The sequence below is a fragment of the Lepidochelys kempii genome, chromosome 2 (assembly GCF_965140265.1).
Source record: "Lepidochelys kempii isolate rLepKem1 chromosome 2, rLepKem1.hap2, whole genome shotgun sequence".
Taxonomy (NCBI): Eukaryota; Metazoa; Chordata; order Testudines; family Cheloniidae; genus Lepidochelys; species Lepidochelys kempii.
In genome coordinates, this window is record NC_133257.1 from 226,124,030 (window position 1) to 226,149,198 (window position 25,169).

The 25,169-nt window shown below is 44.8% G+C and overlaps 1 protein-coding gene across 3 annotated transcripts in view; it reads right to left on the bottom strand.

Moving 5' to 3' along the window:
• Window positions 1-19,109, bottom strand: part of CDK14 (cyclin dependent kinase 14) — a 501,539-nt gene extending 482,430 nt beyond the window's left edge. For all 3 annotated transcript variants that reach the window (XM_073334004.1, XM_073334006.1, XM_073334009.1), the window contains exon 1: window positions 18,634-19,109. In XM_073334004.1, coding sequence (XP_073190105.1) covers window positions 18,634-18,715 — 82 coding nt within the window. In that variant the 5' untranslated portion in view covers window positions 18,716-19,109. The remainder of the gene's footprint in view (window positions 1-18,633) is intronic.
• Between the last annotated feature and the right edge of the window lie 6,060 nt (window positions 19,110-25,169).

Below are 25,169 nucleotides of genomic sequence, written 5' to 3' on the forward strand. Positions count from 1 at the left end.
CCGCACGCTGCCCCTGCCCCAAGTGCCAGATCCATAGCTCCCATTGGCCAGGAACCGTGGCCAATGGGAGCTGCGGGGGCGGCGCCTGCGGGCAGAGCACCCTGGCCCCTCTGCAAAGGAACAGGACATGGCTGCTTCCAAGAGCTGCCTGAAGTAAGCGCCGCCCAGCTGGAGCCCCTACCTTGAACCCCCTGCACACCCAACCCCCTACCCCAGCCCAGAGCCCTCTCCAACACCCTCAACCCCTCATTTCTAGCCCCACACCAGAGCCCGCACCCACAGCTGGAACCCTCACCCCCTCCCACATCCCAACCCCCTGTCCCAGCCTAATGAGAGGGAGGGTGGGGGAGAGCAAGCGATGGGGGCGGAGGGATGAAGTGAGCGGGAGTGGGGCCTTGGAGAAGGGGCAGGGCAGCGGCCTGTTTGATGAAGTGAGCGGCCTCGGGGAAGCAGCGAGCCAAGGGTGTTTAGGTTTCTGCGCTTAGAAAGGTGGCAACCCTATTATAAAATGGCCACTCCAAAGGTGAATCACTAAAATGCAGATTTTATACCACAACCATATATGTTACATACAAATGATATGTTATTGTCTCATCATAATGATAACTTTTACAATAAAATGGCTCTGAAAATAAAAATGTTAATAGCTCACATACCTAAAAGTGAATTTGTAAACTATATGAATTCTTATCAGCTGAAGTCATAAGCTTTATATTGATTATTAAATTCCCATTAAGCAGATACACTAAATGCTCAGAACTACAACACCGACATTTTTATTTTAGTGCATGGAAAACATACAATGTTTTCTTTCATTTTTTTCCAGCTGGAACTCAGAATAGGAGCATAAAAAAACAAATAAAATAGCATCGATTGAACAAGCCCCTTAAAATACATTTTTGGTGCTAGACTATATACACTAGCATTAGCAGATGTCTTAAGTTATTTGTTCTAAAAGAACTTGATCATAAATTTCTTCAAAATATGCCTTTAATCAATGCTTAAAGTAGCCTGAAAAACGTTTGGCAAGGGGGTCTATCATAATCTGGGAATAGCAGCTTTGGTAAGAGTGCTTTAGACTAGAGCATGCCCTCTTATGCAAACTGGCTCAATGCCTTGCGATCCACCCCCCCCTACTTTAAGCACAGCCTTTAATTAATAATTTATGCATCTTATAGTTATTTCATTTTGATACATATTTAATCATCAATCCTCATATGATGTTAAAATACTAACGACACAAGGATTTGACTTGATTCTTTTAAACAACTGATCAGCATACTATATAGTCTATTAATTTAAGTGGATTCCATATTTTTCCTTATCAAACCAAGGAAATACGACTTTGTTCATAGAGGGTCAAATTAGTTTGCCAAGCCAGAGACAGCTACAAAACGGTCAATAGAAATCTATATCTTTAAAGAAACTAAGCATTACTTAGCTATTTACATTTCTTAGAATATCATGAAGAATATTACAATCTTTTGGTAAGTGTATTTGTAATAAATTTTACAACCAAGATGTCCTTTCTACTGGTAGAAGCTTTCTGATATTTCAGACTGAGCAGGCAGCGAATTCTGAACTTTTGCACTGAACAACTATTAGTTGTGCAGCTGATTTAAGAATACTGAGTTCAGCCCAGAAACAGTACGCGTTTCTTTCAGTACACCACAGATCTACACTGACCGTCAGTAGACTACAAATGACCGTTCCTATCATAAATATAAAGGGAAGGGTAAACCCCTTTGAAATCCCTCCTGGCCAGGGGAAAGCTCCTCTCACCTGTAAAGGGTTAAGAAGCTAAAGGTAACCTCGCTGGCACCTGACCAAAATGACCAATGAGGAGACAAGATACTTTCAAAAGCTGGGAGGAGGGAGAGAAACAAAGGGTCTGTGTCTGTCTGTAGTCGTCTTGGCCAGGGACAGAACAGGAATGGAGTCTTAGAACTTTTAGTAAGTAATCTAGCTAGGTATGTGTTAGATTATGATTTCTTTAAATGGCTGAGAAAAGAATTGTGCTGAATAGAATAACTATTTCTGTCTGTGTATCTTTTTTGTAACTTAAGGTTTTGCCTAGAGGGGTTCTCTATGTTTTTGAATCTAATTACCCTGTAAGATATCCACCATCCTGATTTTACAGGGGGGATTTCTTTATTTCTATTTACTTCTATTTTTTATTAAAAGTCTTCTTGTAAAACACTGAATGCTTTTTCATTGTTCTCAGATCCAAGGGTTTGGGTCTGTGGTCACCTATGCAAATTGGTGAGGCTTTTTATCCAACATTTCCCAGGAAAAGGGGGGTGCAAGTGTTGGGAGGACAGTTCAGTGTTCTTAAGATCCAAGGGTCTGGATCTGTAGTCACCTAAGCAAATTGGTGAGGCTTTTTACCAAACCTTGTCCAGGAAGTGGGGTGCAAGGTTTTGGGAAGTATTTTGGGGGGAAGGACGCGTCCAAACAGCTCTTCCCCAGTAACCAGTATTAGTTTGGTGGTGGTAGCGGCCAGTCCAAGGTGTAATATTTTGTACCTTGGGGAAGTTTTGACCTAAGCTGGTAAAGATAAGCTTAAAGGGTCTGTGTCTGTCTGTAGTCGTCTTGGCCAGGGACAGAACAGGAATGGAGTCTTAGAACTTTTAGTAAGTAATCTAGCTAGGTATGTGTTAGATCATGTCACGGTTCCTCCCCCACTCTGAACTCTAGGGTACAGATGTGGGGACCTGCATGAAAAACCTCCTAAGCTTATCTTTACCAGCTTAGGTCAAAACTTCCCCAAGGTACAAAATATTACACCTTGGACTGGCCGCTACCACCACCAAACTAATACTGGTTACTGGGGAAGAGCTGTTTGGACGCGTCCTTCCCCCCAAAATACTTCCCAAAACCTTGCACCCCACTTCCTGGACAAGGTTTGGTAAAAAGCCTCACCAATTTGCTTAGGTGACTACAGATCCAGACCCTTGGATCTTAAGAACAATGAACAATCCTCCCAACACTTGCACCCCCCTTTTCCTGGGAAATGTTGGATAAAAAGCCTCACCAATTTGCATAGGTGACCACAGACCCAAACCCTTGGATCTGAGAACAATGAAAAAGCATTCAGTGTTTTACAAGAAGACTTTTAATAAAAAATAGAAGTAAATAGAAATAAAGAAATCCCCCCTGTAAAATCAGGATGGTGGATATCTTACAGGGTAATTAGATTCAAAAACATAGAGAACCCCTCTAGGCAAAACCTTAAGTTACAAAAAAGATACACAGACAGAAATAGTTATTCTATTCAGCACAATTCTTTTCTCAGCCATTTAAAGAAATCATAATCTAACACATACCTAGCTAGATTACTTACTAAAAGTTCTAAGACTCCATTCCTGTTCTGTCCCTGGCCAAGACGACTACAGACAGACACAGGCCCTTTGTTTCTCTCCCTCCTCCCAGCTTTTGAAAGTATCTTGTCTCCTCATTGGTCATTTTGGTCAGGTGCCAGCGAGGTTACCTTTAGCTTCTTAACCCTTTACAGGTGTGAGGAGCTTTCCCCTGGCCAGGAGGGATTTCAAAGGGGTTTACCCTTCCCTTTATATTTATGACAGTTCCTGTAGGATGAAAGTTGAGGGAAGGGCAATTTGGCATTAGACATTTTTCACAACAATGAAATAGTTACTCAAGAGCAGGTACGCTAGACAGTATGGGCCAGACCACAGCTACAGAGGGTGGGAAAAGCCAGCATAGCCAGATCTATGCCACCCCGTTAACCCCCACAGGCAGTGGCTGAAGTGCCCTCTGTTGCAATGATCCCAATGCACATAATGGCTCCTGAAACTGCTCTGATCTGTGCAGGGTCTGAAGCTGTCCCTGGATGTGTCCTGAGGATCAGGGGAGCACAAAGATGGTTTTTAAGGCTCCACCCCTCACCAGGTGCACCAAGTAGAGCTCTGAAACACCCAAGGATCAGGATCCCTAGGTAACTACTATCACCACTAAAAATGAAATCATTTGCATTAATATACTTACATTTTTCTTCTGGCAACAACTGATCACTGTTTAACATATTTTGCACACTGCAAATCACCACAAAGTCATAGTACTACATCTACAACCATACAATCGAAAAACTGAAGAGATCTTGAAGACATCCCCTCCTGCCCCCCCGAGATTCAAGGGGCTCTGCTAACAGTGTTAACAGTTACGCATACTAACATGAAAAATCAGTGAATGAGGACCTCAGATTTATATACACAGTTCTTATCAACCAGGGCTGTTTGATATGACAAACTCTCTCTGATAACTGTGAATTAGGGCTTTACAGTATGAAAACTATTATGTTTGGTGACTAATTTCTGGAGAGTAGTTAGCCCTATACCACTAATATCTATTACAGAAAAAAAACTTTCAGTATTATACTGATTTCCTAAGAATAACTATACATTATGCTTTCACTGCTTTAGGGGGTTATGGTATGTGTAACTCTTGAGTTCAAACACAGTTTAAACATTTTATAATTTTTCCCACAGTTACACTCACTGTGTTACTATATATTTAACCCTATTATCCAAAAATACCATCGAGAGCCCATGAAGAAGCTACCATGAAAAACAAGAAAGGGAAGACTGTTCTTTTCACCTATCAAAAGTGTTCTTTAGAATACACATGCCATACCAGGAATTCAGCCTATGTTCGGGGAGCTGAAGGTTCCAGAATGAAAAAGAACCCAGATTAGACCAACATGAATATGGTATTAACAATTTGATCTCATCAGGAAATTGCCAGAAAAAGGTGTAAGGCCATAAACAACAAAAGCCATTAAACTAACTGTTAAGGCTCCTTCTAGAGCTGTTTTGCTTTCCTCTCGCGAGCCTCAATGTATGAGTTAAGAATGTCAGTCTTAAACTTTGAATTTCCTGGTACGTTATTTAAATATAGAGCGGGTTTTTTTGTGTATGGCTATGGGTCGTACAGGAGTGACTAAGTCCAAACCCCATGCTGGTATATTAGAATGTTTTTCCTATAAATGGTATGGATTAGCAAGAAGGCCAAAATATCAGACCAGGTGTATGTGGAACAATTTCACGAGTAAGGATTATTTTAACAAAAAAATTACTTAAGTGCACTTCTATCCTGTGGAGCACACTGCACTACTGTAATCAGAACATAACTTTTGCATCAAAAACCAAGTCAAAGAGCCCAAGGGAACCAAAAGGTCCTTTTATTTATTACTGAAAGAGAAATGGAGAGATAAAGTTGCAATACATCATATACTCAAAAACATGGAACAGCAGTAGGTGTAAACTCCAAAACAGATGTAATTCAAGATAAAAATGTATGGCAGTTCAAGTCACCATTACATGAAGACTTGTAACGGTGCAGCAGCAGTCAAAAAAGCGAATAGAATGTTGGGAATCATCAAGAAAGGGATAGATAATAGGACAGAAAATATCACATTGCCTCTATATAAATCCATGGTACGCCCACACCTTGAATACTGCATGCAGATGTGGTCGCCTCACCTCAAAAAAGATATATTGGAATTGGAAAAGGTTCAGAAAAGGGCAACAAAAATGATTAGGGGTGTGGAACAGCTTCCATATGAGGAGAGATGAATAAGAATGGGACTTTTCAGCTTGGAAAAGACGCAACTAAGGGGGGATATGATAGAGGTCTATAAAATCATGAGTGGTATAGAGAAAGTAAATAAGGAAGTGTTATTTACTCCTTCTCATAATACAAGAACCAGGGGCCACCAAATTAAATTAATAGGTAGCAGGTTTAAAACAAACACCAGGAAGTATTTTTTCATGCAACGCACTGTCAACCTCTGGAACTCCTTGCCAAAGGTTCTTGTGAAGGCCAATACTATAATGGGGTTCAAAAGGGAGCTATATAGGTCCATCAATGGCTATTAGCGGGGAATAGTGTCCCTAGCTTCTGTTTGCCAGAGGCTGGGATTGGGTGACAGGGCATGGATCACTTGATGATTACCTGTCTGTTCATTCATAGATATTAAGGTCAGAAGGGACCATTATGATCATCTAGTCTGACCTCCTGCACAATGCAAGCCACTGAATCTCACCCACCCATCCTGCAATAAACCTCTCACCTATGTCTGAGCTACTGAACTCCTCAAATCATGGTTTAAAGACTTCAAGGTGCAGAGAATCCTCCAGCGAGTTACCCGTGCCCCACGCTGCAGACGAAGGCAAAAACCCCCCAGGGCCTCTTCCAATCTGCCCCAGAGGAAAATTCCTTCCTGACACCAAATATGGTGATCAGCTGAACCCTGAGCATGTGAGCAAGATTCACCAGCCAGATACCCAGGAAAGAATTCTCTGTAGTAACTCAGATCCCACCTCATCTAACATTCCATCACAGGCCATTGGGCCTATTTACCATGAATAGTTAAAGATTAATTAATTACCAAAATCATGTTATCCCATCTTACCTTCTCCTCCATAAATTTATCGAGTTTAATCTTGAAGCCAGATAGATCTTTTGCCCCCACTGCTTCCCTTGGAAGGCTATTCCAAAACTTCAAGCCTCTGATGGTTAGAAACCTTCGTCTAATTTCAAGTCTAAACTTCCCAATGACCAGTTTATATCCATTTGTTCTTGTGTCCACATTGGTACTGAGCTTAAATAATTCCTCCCCCTCTCTGGTGTTTATCCCTCTGATATATTTATAGAGAGCAATCATATCTCCTCTCAGCCTTCTTTTGGTTAGGCTAAACAAGCCAAGCTCCTTGAGTCTCCTTTCATAAGGCAAGTTTTCCATTCTTCAGGTCAACCCAGTACCCCTTCTCTGTACCTGTTCCAGTTTGAATTCATCCTTCTTAAACACGGGAGACCAGAACTGCACACAATGTTCCAGATGAAATCTCACCAGTGCCTTGTATAACAGTACCAACGCCTCCTTATCTCTACCGGAAATACCTCGCCTGATGCATCCCAAGACCGCATTAGCTTTTTCCACGGCCATATCACATTGGCAGCTGATAGTCATCCTGTGGTCAACCAATACTCCAAGGTCCTTCTCCTCCTCCGTTACTTCTAATTGATACGTCCCCAGTTTGTAACTAAAATTCTTGTTATTAATCCCTAAATGCATGACCTTACACTTCTCACTGTTAAATTTCATCCTATTACTTAGAGTTATTACAAAGAGTTATCACTTTGGATGGGCTATCACCAGCAGGAGAGTGAATTTGTGTGGGGGGGTGGAGGGTGAGAAAACCTGGATTTGTGCTGGAAATCACTTTAGATAAGCTATTACCAGCAGGACAGTGGGGTGGGAATAGGTATTGTTTCATATTCTCTGTGTATATATAAAGCCTGCTGCAGTTTCCACGATATGCATCTGAAGAAGTGAGCTGTAGCTCACGAAAGCTTATGCTCTAATAAATTGGTTAGTCTCTAAGGTGCCACAAGTCCTCCTTTTCTTTTTGCGAATACAGACTAACACGGCTGTTACTCTGAAACCTGTCATCCTATTACTGTTACTCCAGTTTACAAGGTCATCCAGATCCTCCTGTATGATATCCCAGTCCTTCTCTAAATTGGCAATACCTCTCAGCTTTGTATCATCCGCAAACTTTATTAGCACACTCCCACTTTTTGTGCCGAGGTCAGTAATAAAAAGATTAAATAAGATTGGTCCCAAAACTGATCCCTGAGGAATTCCACTAGTAACCTCCCTCCAGCCTAACAGTTCACCTTTCAGTATGACCCCCTGTAGTCTCCCCTTTAACCAATTCCTTATCCACCTTTCAATTTTCATATTGATCCCCATCTTTTCCAATTTAACTAATAATTCCCCATGTGGCACCGTATCAAACACCTTACTGAAATCTAGGTAAATTAGATCCACTGCATTTCCTTTGTCTAAAAAATATCTGTTACTTTCTCAAAGAAGGAGATCAGGTTGGTTTGGCACGAGCTACCTTTTGTAAAACCATGTTGTATTTTGTCCCATTTTCCATTGACCTCAATGTCCTTAACTACTTTCTCCTTCAAAATTTTTTCTAAGACCTTTCATACTATAGATGTCAAACTAACAGGCCTGTAGTTACCCGGATCACTTTTTTTTCCTTTCTTAAAAACAGGATCTATGTTAGCAATTCTCCAGTCATACGGTACAATCCCCGAGTTTACAGATTCATTAAAAATTCTTGCTAATGGGCTGGCAATTTCATGTGCCAATTGCTTTAATATTATTGGATGAAGATTATCTGCCGCCCCCCCCCCCGATTTAGTCCCATTAAGCTGTTCGAGTTTCGCTTCTACCTCAGATATGGGAATATCTACCTCCATATCCTCATTCCCGTTTGTCATGCTACCATTATCCCCAAGATCCTCATTAAAGAATGAGGCAAACTATTTGTTTAGATATTGGGTCATGCCGAGATGATCCTTAACCTCCACTCCATCCTCAGTGTTTAGCAGTCCCACTTCTTTCTTTGTTTTCTTCTTATTTATATGGCTATAGAACCTTTTACTATTGGTTTTAATTCCCTTTGCAAGGTCCAACTCTACATGACTTTTAGCCTCTCTCACTTTATCCCTACATGTTCTGACCTCAATAAGGTAGCTTTCCTTCCTGATCCCTCCCATCTTCCACTCCCTGTATGCTTTCTGCTTTTTCTTAATCACCCCTCTGAGATGCTTGCTCATCCAGCTTGGTCTACAACTCCTGCCTATGAATTTTTTCCCCTTACTTGGGATGCAGGCTTCCGATAGCTTCTGCAGCTTTGACTTGAAGTAATCCCAGACCTCCTCCGCCTTTAGGTCCATAAGTTCTTCAGTCCAATCCACTTCCCTAACTAATTTCCTTAATTTTTAAAAGTCAGCCCTTTTGAAATCAAAAACCCTCTTCGCAGATTTATTTTTGTTTATCCTTCCGTTCAGTTTGAACTGAATTAGCTCATGATCACTTGAACCAAGGTTGTCCCCTACAACCATTTCTTCTGTGAGGTCCTCACTACTCACCAAAACCAAATCTAAAATGGCATCCCCTCTTGTCGATTCAGCAACTACTGAAGGAATCCATCAGCTATTGCATCTAGGAAAATCTGAGCCCTATTATTATTACTAGCACTTGTCCACCAGTCTGTATCTGGGAAGTTAAAGTCTCCCATGATCACGCAGTTTCCATTAGTATTTACTTCATTAAAGACATTGAAGAGGGCTCTATCCATATCCAAATTAGATCCTGGCAGTCCATAGCACACCCCAAGCACTATCACGGGGGGGATCTAGTAGTTTTCTTCCCCAATGTGATTTTTGCCCAGACAGACTCTGTCTTATCCATTCCATCGCTTCTTATTTCTTTACATTCTACCTCATCATTGATATACAATGCTACTCCACCACCTTTACCTTTATTTCTGTCTTTCCTAAACAGCACACACCCTTCAATACCTGTACTCAAATCATGACTACTATTCCACCATGTTTCTGTTAACCCTATAATATCTGGTTTCATTTCCTGCACCAGTAATTCTAGTTCCTCCATTTTGTTACCTAGGCTCCTCGCAGCGATGTACAAACATCTTAATTTTTGCTGTTTCGCTTCGCTTCGCTCACATTCTTTACCCGATTAGGCATGGACATTCTACAGCCAGCATGACCTATTAGACTGGTATCCACACTGCCCTTCCTCCTTATGTCCATTCTCCTACCCACAGCTGTATCCTTTCTTACTTCGTTTTCTTCCCTCTCAATGCTAAAATCCGGCGTGGAGTTTACCTGGACATCTCCCAACCATCTCCCCAAAATTCCTCGTTTAAAGCTCTCTTAATCAGTTGTGCCAGCCTCCATCCTAGAAGTCTATTTCCCTCCCTACGCAGATGAAGTCCATCCCGAGAGAACTGTCCTCTGTCCATGAATGCCTCCCAGTGGCCATACATCCCAAAGCCCTCCTTATAGCACCACTGCCTGAGCCATCTGTTGATCGTCAAATTCTTGTCACACCTTTGTTGCCCTTCTCTAGGAATGGGCAGAATCCCACTAAAGATCACCTGAGCCTCGACTTCCTTAAGTGTCTTCCCCAGCCTGGCATAGTCTCCCTTGATATGTTCCAGTGAGAATCTACCGGTATCATTTGTTCCCACATGAAGGACGATCAGTGGATTCTTTCCCGCTCCCTTTAGGATCCTCTTCAACCTCAGGTCCACATCCCATATCTTAGCACCTGGTAGACAGCACAGCCTTCTGTTCTCTGGATCAGCTCTGGTTACAGGCCTGTCTATTCTTCTCAGTGAGAAGTCCCCGATCACACTGAACTGCCTTTTCCTGGTGATGGTGCGATTCTCCGGTCTATCCCCTGTTCCCTCTGGCTGCAAGTTCTTTCCATTCCTATTCTCCCTTGTAATCCTCTTCAACCCTCCTGTGGCTCATATTTGGTGTAGTCTCCATTGACTCTTCCCCTTTTCCTATATGACAAGCCGCTCTTCTGTTCTTCCTTGCCCTTCCACCTTCAATGACCACCTGCTGAGCCCCTTCTTCACTTTCCAACTCTGTAAACCTCTTAGAATCATAGAATCATAGAATATCAGGGTTGGAAGGGACCCCAGAAGGTCATCTAGTCCAACCCCCTGCTCAAAGCAGGACCAATTCCCAGTTAAATCATCCCAGCCAGGGCTTTGTCAAGCCTGACCTTAAAAACCTCTAAGGAAGGAGATTCTACCACCTCCCTAGGTAACGCATTCCAGTGTTTCACCACCCTCTTAGTGAAAAAGTTTTTCCTAATATCCAATCTAAACCTCCCCCACTGCAACTTGAGACCATTACTCCTCGTTCTGTCATCTGCTACCATTGAGAACAGTCTAGAGCCATCCTCTTTGGAACCCCCTTTCAGGTAGTTGAAAGCAGCTATCAAATCCCCCCTCATTCTTCTCTTCTGCAGGCTAAACAATCCCAGCTCCCTCAGCCTCTCCTCATAACTCATGTGTTCCAGTCCCCTAATCATTTTTGTTGCCCTTCGCTGGACTCTCTCCAATTTATCCACATCCTTCTTGAAGTGTGGGGCCCAAAACTGGACACAGTACTCCAGATGAGGCCTCACCAATGTCGAATAGAGGGGAACGATCACGTCCCTCGATCTGCTCGCTATGCCCCTACTTATACATCCCAAAATGCCATTGGCCTTCTTGGCAACAAGGGCACACTGCTGACTCATATCCAGCTTCTCGTCCACTGTCACCCCTAGGTCCTTTTCTGCAGAACTGCTGCCTAGCCATTCGGTCCCTAGTCTGTAGCTGTGCATTGGGTTCTTCCGTCCTAAGTGCAGGACCCTGCACTTATCCTTATTGAACCTCATCAGATTCCTTTTGGCCCAATCTTCCAATTGGTCTAGGTCCTTCTGTATCCTATCCCTCCCCTCCAGCGTATCTACCACTCCTCCCAGTTTAGTAATAGAGCTCTTCTTGAGCTCTATTTCTCCTTCACTAGCCCATCTTTTCCTCTGCCTGGTTCTCTTAGTCACATGCTTCCACTGTCTATTTTCTTCACCCAGCAACCTCCCCTCAGAGTTCTTTGGTCCTGCTTCCATCTGCAAGACTGAGCTTTTCCCTTCAGTCGCCTCATGTCTTTGCTCCATAATCTGCTCAAACCCACTTCTAAAATCAACCAGACTTTCCACCTGTATCTCCAATCCTCAGATCTTTTCTTCCATCAGCTCTATCAGGTGGCACTTCATGCAGACGAAACTCTTTTCAGGTACCCCCTCCAGGATCATGTACATACCGCAGCTTCCACAACCAGTCATCTTCATTGTGTCTTCCACTACTTCGGTCACTCCCACTGCTACCTCTGTACCTGTCATAGCCTTCCCACCTAAATCCTGTTAATCTGGGAAACACAAACCAAACCAAAACACTACCACCTACAAATACCTTCTCCTCTAACAGAACTCCCACCCAAACTCCCCTGTTTACAACTCTGTTTGCTGGCTCCTGTGCCGCTGCAGCTATCGGATTCCCTTTGGGGCACCTGCCATTGGCCACTGTCAGAGGACAGGATACTGGGCTTGATGGACCTTTGGTCTGACCCAGTATGGCCATTCTTATGTTCTTAAGAGAAGACCCAATTATTAGAGTAAGCTCAGCCAACTGCCCCACATGCTGATGCCAACCCAAAGAATCAATGTATGATAATGCACATACAAACAGTCACTGTCCTTATAATAGCCATTACTATTGCCAAAGCATTTTATTAGTAGACTTGGGTCTTTGTATATTTAATTTACTTGGACCAAGTTTTTCAAAAAAAGGTTCTACATTTAAGCTCCTCAGTAAGGCCTGATCCAAAGCCCAATAAACTCAACTGGAGTCTTTCTACTGAATTCAGTGAACTCTGGATCAGTCTCAATGGGTTTGTCTGCACTGTATTGTTAACCTGGGCTTACAATTGCTGGATCCGGCATCTGACAGCTGTGCTAAGATGTCCATACTTCACCAAATAGACTGACAGAGGTCTACAGCCTGAGCTGCACCACACTATACAGTGACGGGGCTTGGACTCAAGTCACAGCACGTCTGCCCAATGTTCAGAAGACTCAAGTGGAAATAAAATTTTTGGAAGTTAGCCCTGTTGGGCCCTGATCTTGCAAAAGACTTAGAGTCAATGGGACTTCTCACAATACATTAAGTTAAGCCTGTGCTTACGTCTTTGCAGGATCAGGGCTTTATTTAAGAAGCTAACTTTAGACACCCATTTAAAAAAAAAACAAAACTTAGTCTTGGTTTCTTAAAAAGCAAAACTTCCATGGTTATATATTTTAACTATTATCTACTTGATCAATCAGATCCACCAAATACATAATTATGCTTTTTATTTTTTAAAAAGCATATTTCTAGCTCTGGACATGTGTGATTATACAAACACTATTTTCATATGGGGATACAAGGATTTATGATGCGGATGTAAATATTTGCTCCAAACTTGGAACTTATTATTCCTCCAGGCATCATTTTCTCCTTTATAAATATGAATGTTACAGGAAGACAAAGGAAAGGTGTTGTCTGGATTCAGATACTTTCTTCCATTTAAAAGCCTACAGTTCTTAAATATTAGGGTTTGTAAGGAGTTGATTTGCAATACACACACCAAAAATTACGGCACCAGTATACGGTCTAGCATCCTCTTGATGTAACTGTAGTAGATTCACATCACAAGGACACTACATGCCACATTCTCTCCTACATTCAGGCCACTTCACATTGTACTACTGGCACAAAGCAACTTTAAAACGAGCAGAGCCAGCCACAGTGGGATCAGACCACTGTGTGGGAATCCTCTGGTGAGACAGTGCATAATGAAGAGCATAATGGCTCTGAGCCTACCCCCATCTCCACAGTCAGGGTAAGAGGCATGACAAGGGGAATTAGGTGTGTCTGCACCCAGTGATCCAAGGTTGTCACTCAGGGCCATTGGCAAACAGCGTAATTTAGAGCAGCCAGGGGCCCACCCTTGTGCTCAGCAGCTCTGAATTATGGGAGAACAAAGACAGCTTAAATTAAGACACCTTTGCATGCCTCCCAAGCTGCTCTGCTCCCCCTTTTGGCTGCAGTCAACGACTATTCTTATGCTATTTGTGTGAACTGAAAATGAGATACTAGTTGATTTAGACACCACACCAAAAATAATCACAGAAATGTAGGACTGGAAGAGACCTTGATAGGTGATCCAGTCCAGTTCCCTGCACCGAGGCAAGACTAAATATTATCTAAACCAGTGATTCTCAAACTTATTTGATCGGGCCCCCTTTCTTTGTACTGTAGTTGTTTACACCCCTTCCCTCCCCCCAAGTACGTATACCACCACCCAGCTCTCAAGACAGAGCATAGAGAAGTGTCTGCTGGCCGGGCGCCCAGCTCTGAAGGCAGGGATGTGCCAGCAGCAGCTCATAAGTAAGGGAGGCAATGTGAAAAGTGATATTTGTCAATATCAATTTTCACAGCAGACTTAGTGCCCCATTGTCACCCTTGCTTCTGAGCTGCTGCTGCCACCCTGGAGGTGACAGCCAGAGTCCTGCCACCTCCAGGTGAGGGATTGGGAGGGGGCGGGGTGAGAGGAGAGCCCGAGCCTGGGTGTCGGGCTCCAGCTGTCAGCCCCTGGGCGGCAAGGCTCTGGCTAGCCTCTTCATCCCCACCTCCTGGTTACGCATGACCCTTCTGCATAAGTCCCTGCCACCCAGGGCTGATAGCCAGAACTCTTAAATAAATAAATAAAAAGCATAGAGCTCACACCTCCCTTGGAAGGCCTGCCCCATAGTTTGAGAACCGCTCATCTAGACCAGGGACAGGCAAACTTTTTGGCCTACCGGCCACATCTAGGTATTGTACAGTGGGCCATGAATGCTCACAAAATTGGGGGTTGGGGTGTGTGAGAGGGTAAGGACTCTGGGGTGGGGTCAGAAATGAGGAGTTCAGGATGTGGGAGGGGGCTCCGGACTGGGGCAGGGGGTGAGGGATCCGGCTAGGGTTGGGGTGCAGGAAGGTGCTCTGGACGGGGACTGAGGGATTTGGAGAGCAGGAGGGGGATCAGGGCTCGGGCAGGGGCGCAGGATGGATTCAGGGGTGCAGGCTCCGGGTAGCGCTTACTTCAAGCGGCTCCCGGAAGCAGCGGCATGTCCCCTCTCTGGCTCTTGTGCAGAGGCGCAGCCAGGCAGCTCTGCACATTGCCCAGTCGACAGGCGCCACCTCTGCATCTCCCACTGTCTGCAGTTCCTGGCCAATGGGAGCTGCAGAGCCGGTGCTTGGGGCAGCGTACAGAGCCCCCCGGCTGCCCCTATGCATAGGATCCAGAGGACAGGACGCTGCTTCTGGGAGCCACGTGGAGCCATGGCACACATGGAGCAGGACGAGCCCTGGACCCTGCTCCCCAGCAGGAACTCGAGGGCCGGATTAAAACGTCTGAAGGGCCAGATGTGGTCCCCAGGACATAGTTTGCCCACCCCTGATCTAGACCATCCTTGATAGGTGTTTGTCTAACGTGTTCTTAAAAAACTCTAACAACAGAGATTCCACACCTTCCCGAGGTAATTTGTTCCAGTGCTTAACTACCCTTACAGTTAGGAAGCTTTTCCTACTATCTAACCTGAAACTGCCTTGCTGCAATTTAAGCCCATTGCTTCTTGTCCTACCCTCAGTGGTTAAGGAGAACAATTTAACACCCTCCTCTTAAAAGCAACCTTTTACGTACTTGAAGACTGTCATCATGTCCCCCCTCAGTCTTCTCTTCTCCAGAAGAAACAAACCCATTTTTTCCGCAGCTTCCTTCAGAGGTCATGTTTTCTAGACCTTTAATCATTTTTGTTGCTCTCCTTTGGACTTTCTCCAATTTGTCTACATCTTTTCTGAAGTGTGGTGTCCAGAACTGGACACAGTACTCCAGCTGAAGCCTTATTGGGGCTGAGTAGAGCAGAATTACTACTTCTCGTGTCTTGCTTACAATACTCCTGCTAACACATCCCAGAATGATATTTGCTTTTTTAGCAACAGTATTACATTGTTGACTCTCATTTAGTTTGTGATCCATTTTAACCCCCAGATCCTTTTCTGCAGTACTCCTTCCAAGGCAGTCATTTCCCATTTTGTATTTGGGCATTTGATTAGTACTTTGCATTGTCCTTATTGAATTTCATCCCATTTATTTCAGACTATTTCTCCAGTTTGTCAAGATCATTTTGAATTCTAATTCTGTCCTCCAAAGCGCTTGCAATCGCTCCCGATTTGGTATCATCTGCAAATTTTCTAAGAGTATTTTCTATACCATTATGAATCATTTATGAAGATATTGAATAGAACCAGACCCAGACAGATTCCTACAGCAATGGTTCTCAAACAGGGGTACATGTACCTCTGGGGATACTCAGAGGTCTTCTCAACTCATCTAGTTATTTGTCTAATTTTACAACAGGCCACATAAAAGCGCTAGCAAAGTCAGTTAAAACTAAAATTTAATAGTGACAATGACTTAATTTATACTGCTCTATATACACACTGAAATGTAAGTACAATATTTATATTCCAATTGATTTATTTTATAATTATATGGTCAAAATGAGAAAGTAAGCAATTTTGCAGTACTACTGCGCTGTGACACTTCTGTATTTTTATGTCTGATTTTGTAAGCAAGTAGTTTTTAAATTAGGTGAAACTTGGGGATACGCAAGACAAATCAGACTCTTGAAAGGAGGTACAGTAGTCTGGAAAGGTTAAGAGCCACCGCTCTACGGGACCCCCACTTGATATGCCCTTCCAGCTTGACTGGGAACTATAGATAACTACTCTCAGAGTATAGTTTTCCAACCATTTATGCACCCACCTTATAATAGGTTCGTCTAGTCTATATTTCCCTAGTTTATGAGAAGATCATATGAGACAGTATCAAAAACCTTACTAAAGTTGAGATATCTCACATCTACTGCTTCCCCCCAATGCACAAGGCTTGTTATCCTGTCAAAGAAAGCTATTAAGTTGGTTTGACATGATTTGTTCTTGACAAATTCATGCTGACTGTTAGTTATCTTCTAGGTTTTTACAAACTGATTATTTACTCCACTGTCTTTCTGAATACCAAAGTTAAGCTGACAGGTCTACAATTCCCTGGGTTGTCCTTATTCCCCTTTTTATAAAAGGGCAAATATAGTACCCTTTCCCAGTCCTCTGGGATCTCTCCTGTCCTCCATAAGCTCTCAAAGATAATCGCTAATGGTTTAGAGATCTCTTCAGCCAGTTCCTTAAGAATTCTAGGATGTATTTTAATCAGGCCCTACTTACTTAAAGACATCCAATTTGCTTAAGTAATTCTTAATTTGTTCTTTCCCTATTGTAGCCTCAGATCCTACTACATTTACACTGATGTTCATTATGTCAGTTGTCCAATCACTGCTAACCTTTTTGGTGAAAACAAAAAAAGGCATTCAACCCTTAGTCACTGCTGCATTTTCTGTTATTGTCTTTTCCTCCTTATTGATTAATGGACCTACCCGTCCTTGGTCTTCTTCTTGCCTCTAATATATTTGTAAAATGTTTTCGGCATTTATGCCCCAAGCTAGTTTAATCTCATTGTGTGTCTTGGCCTTTCTAATTTTGTCCCGACGTGCTCGTGTCGTTTTTATGTATTATGCCAAAGATATAAAATGTCAATTTGAATGAAAAATATTAAAGTGCAGAGAACAATGACAAAGAATTCCAAGAAGATCAGTAAATAACAATTTTTAAGGCAAAGCAACCTGATACCAAAAAGAAAATTAGATAGTAATGCCAGGAGATGATAAGATCAGCAATACAAAGTATAACATGCTATCTCAACACGGTTTACATCAGCAAAAGAATGACAGGATTTAGCAGCAAGAGATGATGGACAGACTTCTTTTGTTTAGTCTCCTAACCATCACTGCTTAACTATCATCATCTGCTTTCCGACCTCATGCCTCAGCCTTAAGGGGATGTTGTCTGGTGGTGTATTTTTTAACAAACATTTTACCTGTTGGACAAACATTAAAAGTAATTTACTTTTCTACTAGACGTGCTTTTATTTTTGTCTAGATCTCTCAGTGTAGCATTGAAAGCAGACTAGTCAATTTTAATTTTATTTCTTTTCAGTCAATTCAATTGCAGGCTCATGCTGTAGCATCTGAGTTTCAGAAGGTACTGAGAAATCTTTGTTAGTTTTCAAACATTATCTATAGGAACACTCATTATCTATAGGAACATTATCTACAGAACACTGCTAGAGTTTTTCAGTTTTGTAAAACACAATGCATAGCAGCTTTGTAAAGCACAATGGTACTTGATAAGTAGTTAGACGGGCAGAAAGAATCTTTACTTATAAAGCACAATTTCAGTTTAGCATCTATCAGGCAAACTCCATCCCAAATTACTTTGCAGAGCTAAATAATATATTTACAGAGATAACAAAATTAAAGTAGAGGGAGAGAAAAATTAGGAGATAGAGGCCTGAGGAAAAAGATGGCATGAGGTAGGCTGAGGCAAGGAGGTACAAGAAAGCTAACACATAACTAAATCTGATCCTCTAGGCGTAAGAAAGTAATTCTACCAGTTCCATACCACTTCCTTTTGTCACCTATGTTACAAGACATCCTCACTATACTGTAGGGAAACAGACAAGTGATGCCAATGGCCTAGACTGACCCCACAAGCCCCTTCCAGCTCTGCTCACTTATTAGTCAGATCTCTCTCTCCTTGTAGGCAGTGTTGTTCTAGCCCTGTTGGTCCCAGGATGTTAGAAAAACAAGGTGGGCAATATATTTTATTGGACCAACAGAAGAACTCTGTGTAGCTCCAAAGCTTGTCTCTTCCACCAACAGAAGTTGAGCCCATTAAAGATATTAGCTCAACCACCTTGTCCCTCTCTACATCCCTCTAGTTAGTTTCATTACAAAAGGAGGGGCTGGAGTTTACAGCCCTGACTCTTTAGGGATGAAGGGCCAAGTCCTGTAGCCCCCAAGTAGGCTAAGCTCCCTGGGATGTGATCGCCCCCCCCAGCTCCAGAGGTCTCCTGCCAAGCGGACGGTTCCCCGTGGGCGTGGGCAGCACGCGTGGATGCCAGGATGCCCCCCGAGGCGCCGGGGCAGGCGGCGCAGGGGGCAGAGCGGAGGCGGCGGCCGGGGACCCGACTCACCTATTCGGCTGAAACTCTCCGACAAAGTTCTCCGCAACTTTTTCATCCTGCTGCTTTTCTCGGCGGACTGCGCGTCCAGCATGGCACAGCTCGGCGGCGCCGGCCCAGCGCGGGGGGAGGGAGGAGCCCGATCGCCCGCCGCCCCCCGGCTCCCCTCGCCGCGGGACCCCCTTCTCCCCCGCCGCCGCCGCTCACACCGCCGGGGAGGGAGCGCGCCGCGGTGCCCAGGGCAGGCTCATCGCCTCCCGTCGGGGCTCCGGAGCCAGCCCGGGCGGGGCGGGGCGGGACGGGGCGCGGGCGGGGAGGGCAGCTCGGAGCGGCGGGGGTGCCCCGAGGCGCGCGGGAGAAGGGGGCAGCCCTGCCCGGGTGCCGCCGGCTGCTCGGACCCGCCCCGGTTAGCGCAGCAGCAGCAGCAGCGGCCGCGTCCCCGCCAGCTCCGAGCCGGGCGGCAACTCCAGCAGCCTCCGCTGCGCCGCCCTCCCCTCCCCGGCCTGCCCGCGCTCCCGCCCCCGCCCCCGCCCCGGCCCGGCGCGCCTCGCTGATTGGCCGAGGGAGCCCGGCCGGGAGAGCGCGGTGGCGGTGGCCTTCGGGGGCGAGGGCTGGCCGGCAGGGGCGGGGCTGCATACGGGGGGCTGGGGACCAGGCTGCTGGGTGCGGGGGGGTTGGTGGGAAAGGCGGCGTGGGGGGGGGGGGGAGGTTCAGGCTGTTACGGGGTCCGGGGGGCGCGTTGGTGGGACCAGGCTGATGGATGCGGGGCCTGGGGTTCAGGCTGCTGGGTCCGGAGGGGGGTTGGTGGGACCGGGCTGCTGGGTGTGGGGGAGGGGATTTGGTGGGACAGGCTGCGGGGACCAGGGGGTTGGGGTCCCTGGGTCCAGGCCGCTGGAGTCATTGTGGACAGTTCTCTGAACTCATAGAATCATAGAAGGTTAGGGTTGGAAGGGACCTCAGGAGGTCATCTAGTCCAACCCCCTGCTTGAAGCAGGACCAATCCCCAATTTTTGCCCCAGATCCCTAAATGGCCCCCTCAAGGATTGAACTCACAACCCTGGGTTTAGCAGGCCAATGCTCAAACCACTGAGCTATCCCTCCCCCCCTAGTCCACTCAATGTGCAGCGGCAGTCAAAAAGAGCGAACAGAATGTTGGGCATCATCAAGGAAGGGATAGATAATAGGACAGAAAATATCATATTGCCGCTATATAAATCCATGGTACGCCCCCATCTTGAGTACTGCGTGCAGATGTGGTCAGCCCATCTCAAAAAAGATATATTGGAATTGGAAAAGGTTCAGAAAAGGGCAACAAAAATGATTAGGGGTATGGAACAGCTTCCGTATGAGGCAAGATTAATAAGACTGGGACTTTTCAGCTTGGAAAAGAGGCGACTAAGGGGGGATATGATAGAGATCTATAAAACCATGAGTGGTGTAGAGCAGTGGTTCTCAAAGCCTGTCCACCGCTTGTGCAGGGAAAGCCCCTGCCGGGCCGGACTGGTTTGTTGACCTGCCGCGTCCGCAGTTTCGTCCGATTGCAGCTCCCACTGGCCGCGGTTCGCCGCTCCAGGCCAATAGGGGCTGCAGGAAGCGGCGTGGGCCAAGGGTCATGCTGGCCGCCCTTCCCGCAGCTCCCATTGGCCTGGAGCCACGATTGGCTGAACATGCAGACACGGCAGGTAAACAAACCGGCCTGGCCCGACAGGGGCTTTCCCTCCACAAGCAGTGGACCGGCTTTTAGAATCACTGGTGCAGAGACAGTAAATAAAGAAGTGTTATTTACTCCTTCTCGTAATACAAGAAAAAGGGGCCACCAAATGAAATTAATAGGTAGCAGGTTTAAAACAAACAGAAGAAAATATTTTTTCACACAACACACTGTGAACCTCTGGAACTCCTTGGCAGAGGATGTTGTGAAGGCCAAAACTATAACTGGGTTCAAAAGGGAGCTAGGTAGATTCATGGAGGATAGGTCCATCAATGGCTATTAGCCAGGATGGGCAGGAATGGGGTCCCTAGCCTCTCTTTGCCAGAAGCTGGCATTGTGTGACAGGGCATGGGTCACTTGATGATAACCTGTCTATCATTCCCTTTGGGGCACCTGCCATTGGCCACTATCAGAGGACAGGATACTGGGCTTGATGGATTTTTGGTCTGACCCAGTATGGCTGTTCTTATGTTCTTACGCAAGGGGGCAGGGGGAGTTGGTGGGTCCAGGCTGCTGGGTGTGGGGGAGGGTTGGGGGTTCAGGCTGATGGGTGCGGGGCAGGAGTGACTGGTGGGACCAGACTGATGAGTGCAGGGAAGGTGGGACGAGGCTGATGGGTGCAGGGGGGGTGGTTTGTTGGTGGGACCAGGCTGATGGGTGCAGGTGGGGGGGTTGGTGGGACCAGGCTGATGGTGCAAGGTTTGGGGTTGGTGGGTCTAGGAGGGTGGTTGCATCAAGAAGCTGGTGCTGAGGAGAGGGGCTAGTGGATTTAAGAGACCTCACATAGCGAGGCTGTGGCTTATCTCACCCCGAAGGCTACGGACAGAGGATGGAAGGGGCCCTCTGGTCTGCCGGCTGTTTGTGTTGATCTTCCTTTCAGTGGCTTTTAACAGGGCAGACCATAAGGGAGATCCCACTTTTACCACAGCTCATGCCATCAAAGATTAAGAGCATCACTGAATTGTACATTAAACCCAAGGCAAAACAATTTGTAGATCTCCAGCTACTAATTATTATTCTGGGGTGCCTGTCACTGTGGCATGGATGCATTCTGTAGGGATTGAGTTGGCAAGAAATACCAATTACTCATTAGGACTACTATATGCCGCACCACCCTACTGCACTGTGATCTAGAGCACATACACAAAGTGGAATTAAGCCAGGGGAGGGTGAATGCCAAGCAAGCAAGAGTTCACTTCCAACAGCAGTGGTTTGCAATGCTTACACAAGAGAGGAGGCTGAGATGGAGTAAATTCTAGAGTGAGATCTCACCACCCTATTCCAACTTGTCTCCAACTCCTATCAGCTGCACCCTTGGGACAGTTAACTTAGGCATTCTGGAGAAATGCAATTGGTGTAGGAGTCAAAGATAGAGAAGAGAGTCTTGTAGACCTTGTCTAGAGTAGGTTTAAAGGGGTAATGTTACCTAACACCTAATAACTAATGGTTAAAAGGATAGTATGGACAAGGCACACTGACTCTTCAAGTCCAAACATAGCCCACCCCCCTCCGCAAGACTTTAAAACACAGCCAGATAACACAGCTTCAAATGTGTTAGTCTGATGAGTGTTGAGGGCTTCTTGATTATGTTAACTCAGTTGAGCTAACATGATGATCTCTTGGCCAATCAAGACTGGGCCTTAGAGTGTATCTAGGCTAGAATAAGAGGTGAGTATTTAAAAAAAACCACACAAAACATGTTAGCTAACACAGGTTAACTAACACTTTTTTAAACCCTGGTGTAGGGCAAGGCACACCACCTAGGTTACAACAGAGCTAACTAGCATAATTTTACAGATATTACATTGTGTCCATTCCATCTGTGAAGGAATGTTTCAAATCATGTTAGCTAACTCAATTTAAAAAGCACTAGACAGGCACTTGTGCCTAGATCATCTGCAACTGTCAAGTCTTTGGGGTAGGAACTGTCTTTTGCAACATGCACATACACTAGAGGTGTTGAACATATGGCCTATGAGTCAGAGCTGATCCACATGATGTATTTGTGTGGCCCTTATGACATATACAGATTGTGGAGAATATTAACTTGCCTTTTAAAATGTACATTTCCTTAGCTCTCATGATTGTGAAGAAAACCTTCCAAATGTGAACCAAAAGTAAACAACTTATGCAGTGTTGCCTTTCTGAGGGCTTATATACACGGGGAAATGTACTACACCAATAATAATTATACCAGTAATTATAAAAGCAGCTTTTTTTTTTCAGTTTAGCTTATTGAAGCAACATAAACTAACAAAAAAAAATGCCCACTGTTATTCCAAAACAGACTTATCACATGGGGAGTTGTACAGGTATAACTACAGCACCATAAGGATACTAGTAATGCCGATCAATTTCTCTCAGTAGACAAGCCTCAGTCTGCAGACAGCCTGAAACAATAGCTCTCAAAGACATGAATTCTGTTGTCCCCCTTAATTTCACTGGAGTGCTAACTAAAATAGCACTTCAATGTCAGTGACTGGGAAATGTTGCAGAGAAGAAAATGCAAAGATAAAGAAAGAAAGAGAGATGCAAAGACAAGGAAAAGGGATAGAAACAGAGATGAGCATGGGGTAGGAAGAGGGAGAAAGGGTGCAAATAGGAGTGGACCTACTTCCCACTGAGTGATACTGAGTGTGACAGTGAAGTACTTAATAAATAATAGGAGGACTTGTGGCACCTTAGAGATTAACCAATTTTTTTGAGCATAAGCTTGAAGTGAGTTGTAGCTCACGAAAGCTTATGCTCAAATAAATTGGTTAGTCTCTAAGGTGCCACAAGTACTCCTTTTCTTTTTGATATCAGTGAGTATTCTTGCTCTGGACAGAGGCAAGTACAGAAATGTATACTGTTATCCATGGACCATACCCAAAAGTAGAATTTGACCCTTTTTGTATAATGAGTTTGACACCTCTGGTGCACTCAGCTCCTAGTACAATTTGGATTCTGATCGCTGGTTGAGGTCTTTAGGTGCTAATGTAATGCAATTTATGGTTTTGTGTATTGCAAGTAATGATTCAGTTTCACCCAGGGATGGATGAGCCGCAGCGCAGAGGAAAGAGCACAGAGGCAGGATATAAACATGCTGATTAGCCCTGTGCAATTGCATTCTACACTAGCTCTGTCTTCAATTGGTCCTACACAACTAAACCCGGGTAGAGCACATTGCAGCAATGTAGCCTGTAGGTGTCGAAGTCACATGGGACAAAGTCACGTTACAGTCTATCTGGAAGTCATTCTAGTTTTCATCTTGGCCAGATTTTTATTTGAACTGACTTTTAAAAAAGAAATTATGAGGCATTAGCCTCTCCTTTTGAACAGTGTCTGCAGCGGGATTTAAAAGTGTGCCTGTGTATAAACTTACCAGTGTCTTTTACTCTTGTTACGAATAAAAGACTTTGTGCCAAAGTTGTCCAAATGTCTGTCAGGCTCTTTGGGGGCAGGAGAGAGAGGCTGTGTTGTTTTTGGAGGCATATGAGCAGAAATGTTAATAATCCCAAATCAGCTGGTTGAACAGAAAGCCCATGAGGGTGTGACTGTGATGCTTTTTTCAGAGTAGCAGCCCTGTTAGTCTGTATCCACAAAAAAACTAAAAGGAGGACTTGTGGCACCTTAGAGACTAACAAATTTATTTGAGCATAAGCTTTTGTGAGCTACAGCTCACTTCATCGGATGCATTCAGTGGAAAATACAGTGGTGGGATTTATATACACAGAACATGAAACAATGGGTGTTACCAAGGCATTGCATTTAGCCGTATGGAGTGGAAATCTATCAACTTCACTGTATTCGCTACTTCGCTACTCTGAAAACTGTAAGGAGAGTGATCAGATAAGGTGAGCTATTACCAGTAGGAGTGGGGGGGGGAACCTTTTGTAGTGATAATGAAGGTGGGCCATTTCCAGCAGCTGACAAGAATGTGTGAGGAACAGTAGGGGGGAAAATAAACATGGGGAAATAGTTTTACTTTGTGTAATGACCCATCCACTCCCAGTCTTTATTCAAGCCTAAGTTAATGGTGTCCAGTTTGCAAATTAATTCCCATTCAGCAGTCTCTGCTTTGTTTACCTGAAACTTGAGGGATCATGCGTGATCTATTGTCTTGTGCTTAAAGACTTCGTTTGGGACAAACCAATGGACGCAAGAGACTAGCTGCTCTTACAAAGCCCTGAACTGCGTCAGGAAAGGGAAAGGGACAGAGAACTGAAAAGTTCCAGGAACAGAAGAAGAAAAGACAGCGCGATGTTATTTTGTAGTTCTGCTTCTCGTGCATCGGCTGCTCCAGGCTTTACATCCTGCAGTCCCTCGTCAGGTAACCCCCCGTTGTTTTAAATCAATGGGAGCTCTGCCTGCCGACTAGGGCCGGTAGCCTGGTGCCAATGAAAGTAGACAGCTCTTAGGCTCGGACACCCCGAAGAAGCCACCGGCAGCGTCCCACAGACCCCGATGAAAGAGCAGCGGGCAGCCGGGCAGCAATCTGTAAAACACCCAGGGCGATGTTTGTTCTTCCTCCCTTTCTTGGTGGTTTTTGCTGGAAGGAAAGAAAAGTGGAAGCGTTTAGTGCCTTTGTCTGTGTGTCTCCCCGCTCTCCCCCCCTCCTCGGCCCCCGTTGCTGTTTCCGAGAGCACCAGAGCTGAAGAAAACTCATGAAAAGAAAAGGAGTACTTGTGGCACCTTAGAGACTAACCAATTAATTTGACAGGTTTCAGAATAACAGTCGTGTTAGTCTGTATTCGCAAAAAGAAAAGGAGTACTTGTGGCACATTAGAGACTAACCAATTTATTTGAGCATAAGCTTTCGTGAGCTACAGCTCACTTCAGCTCTGAAACCTGCAAG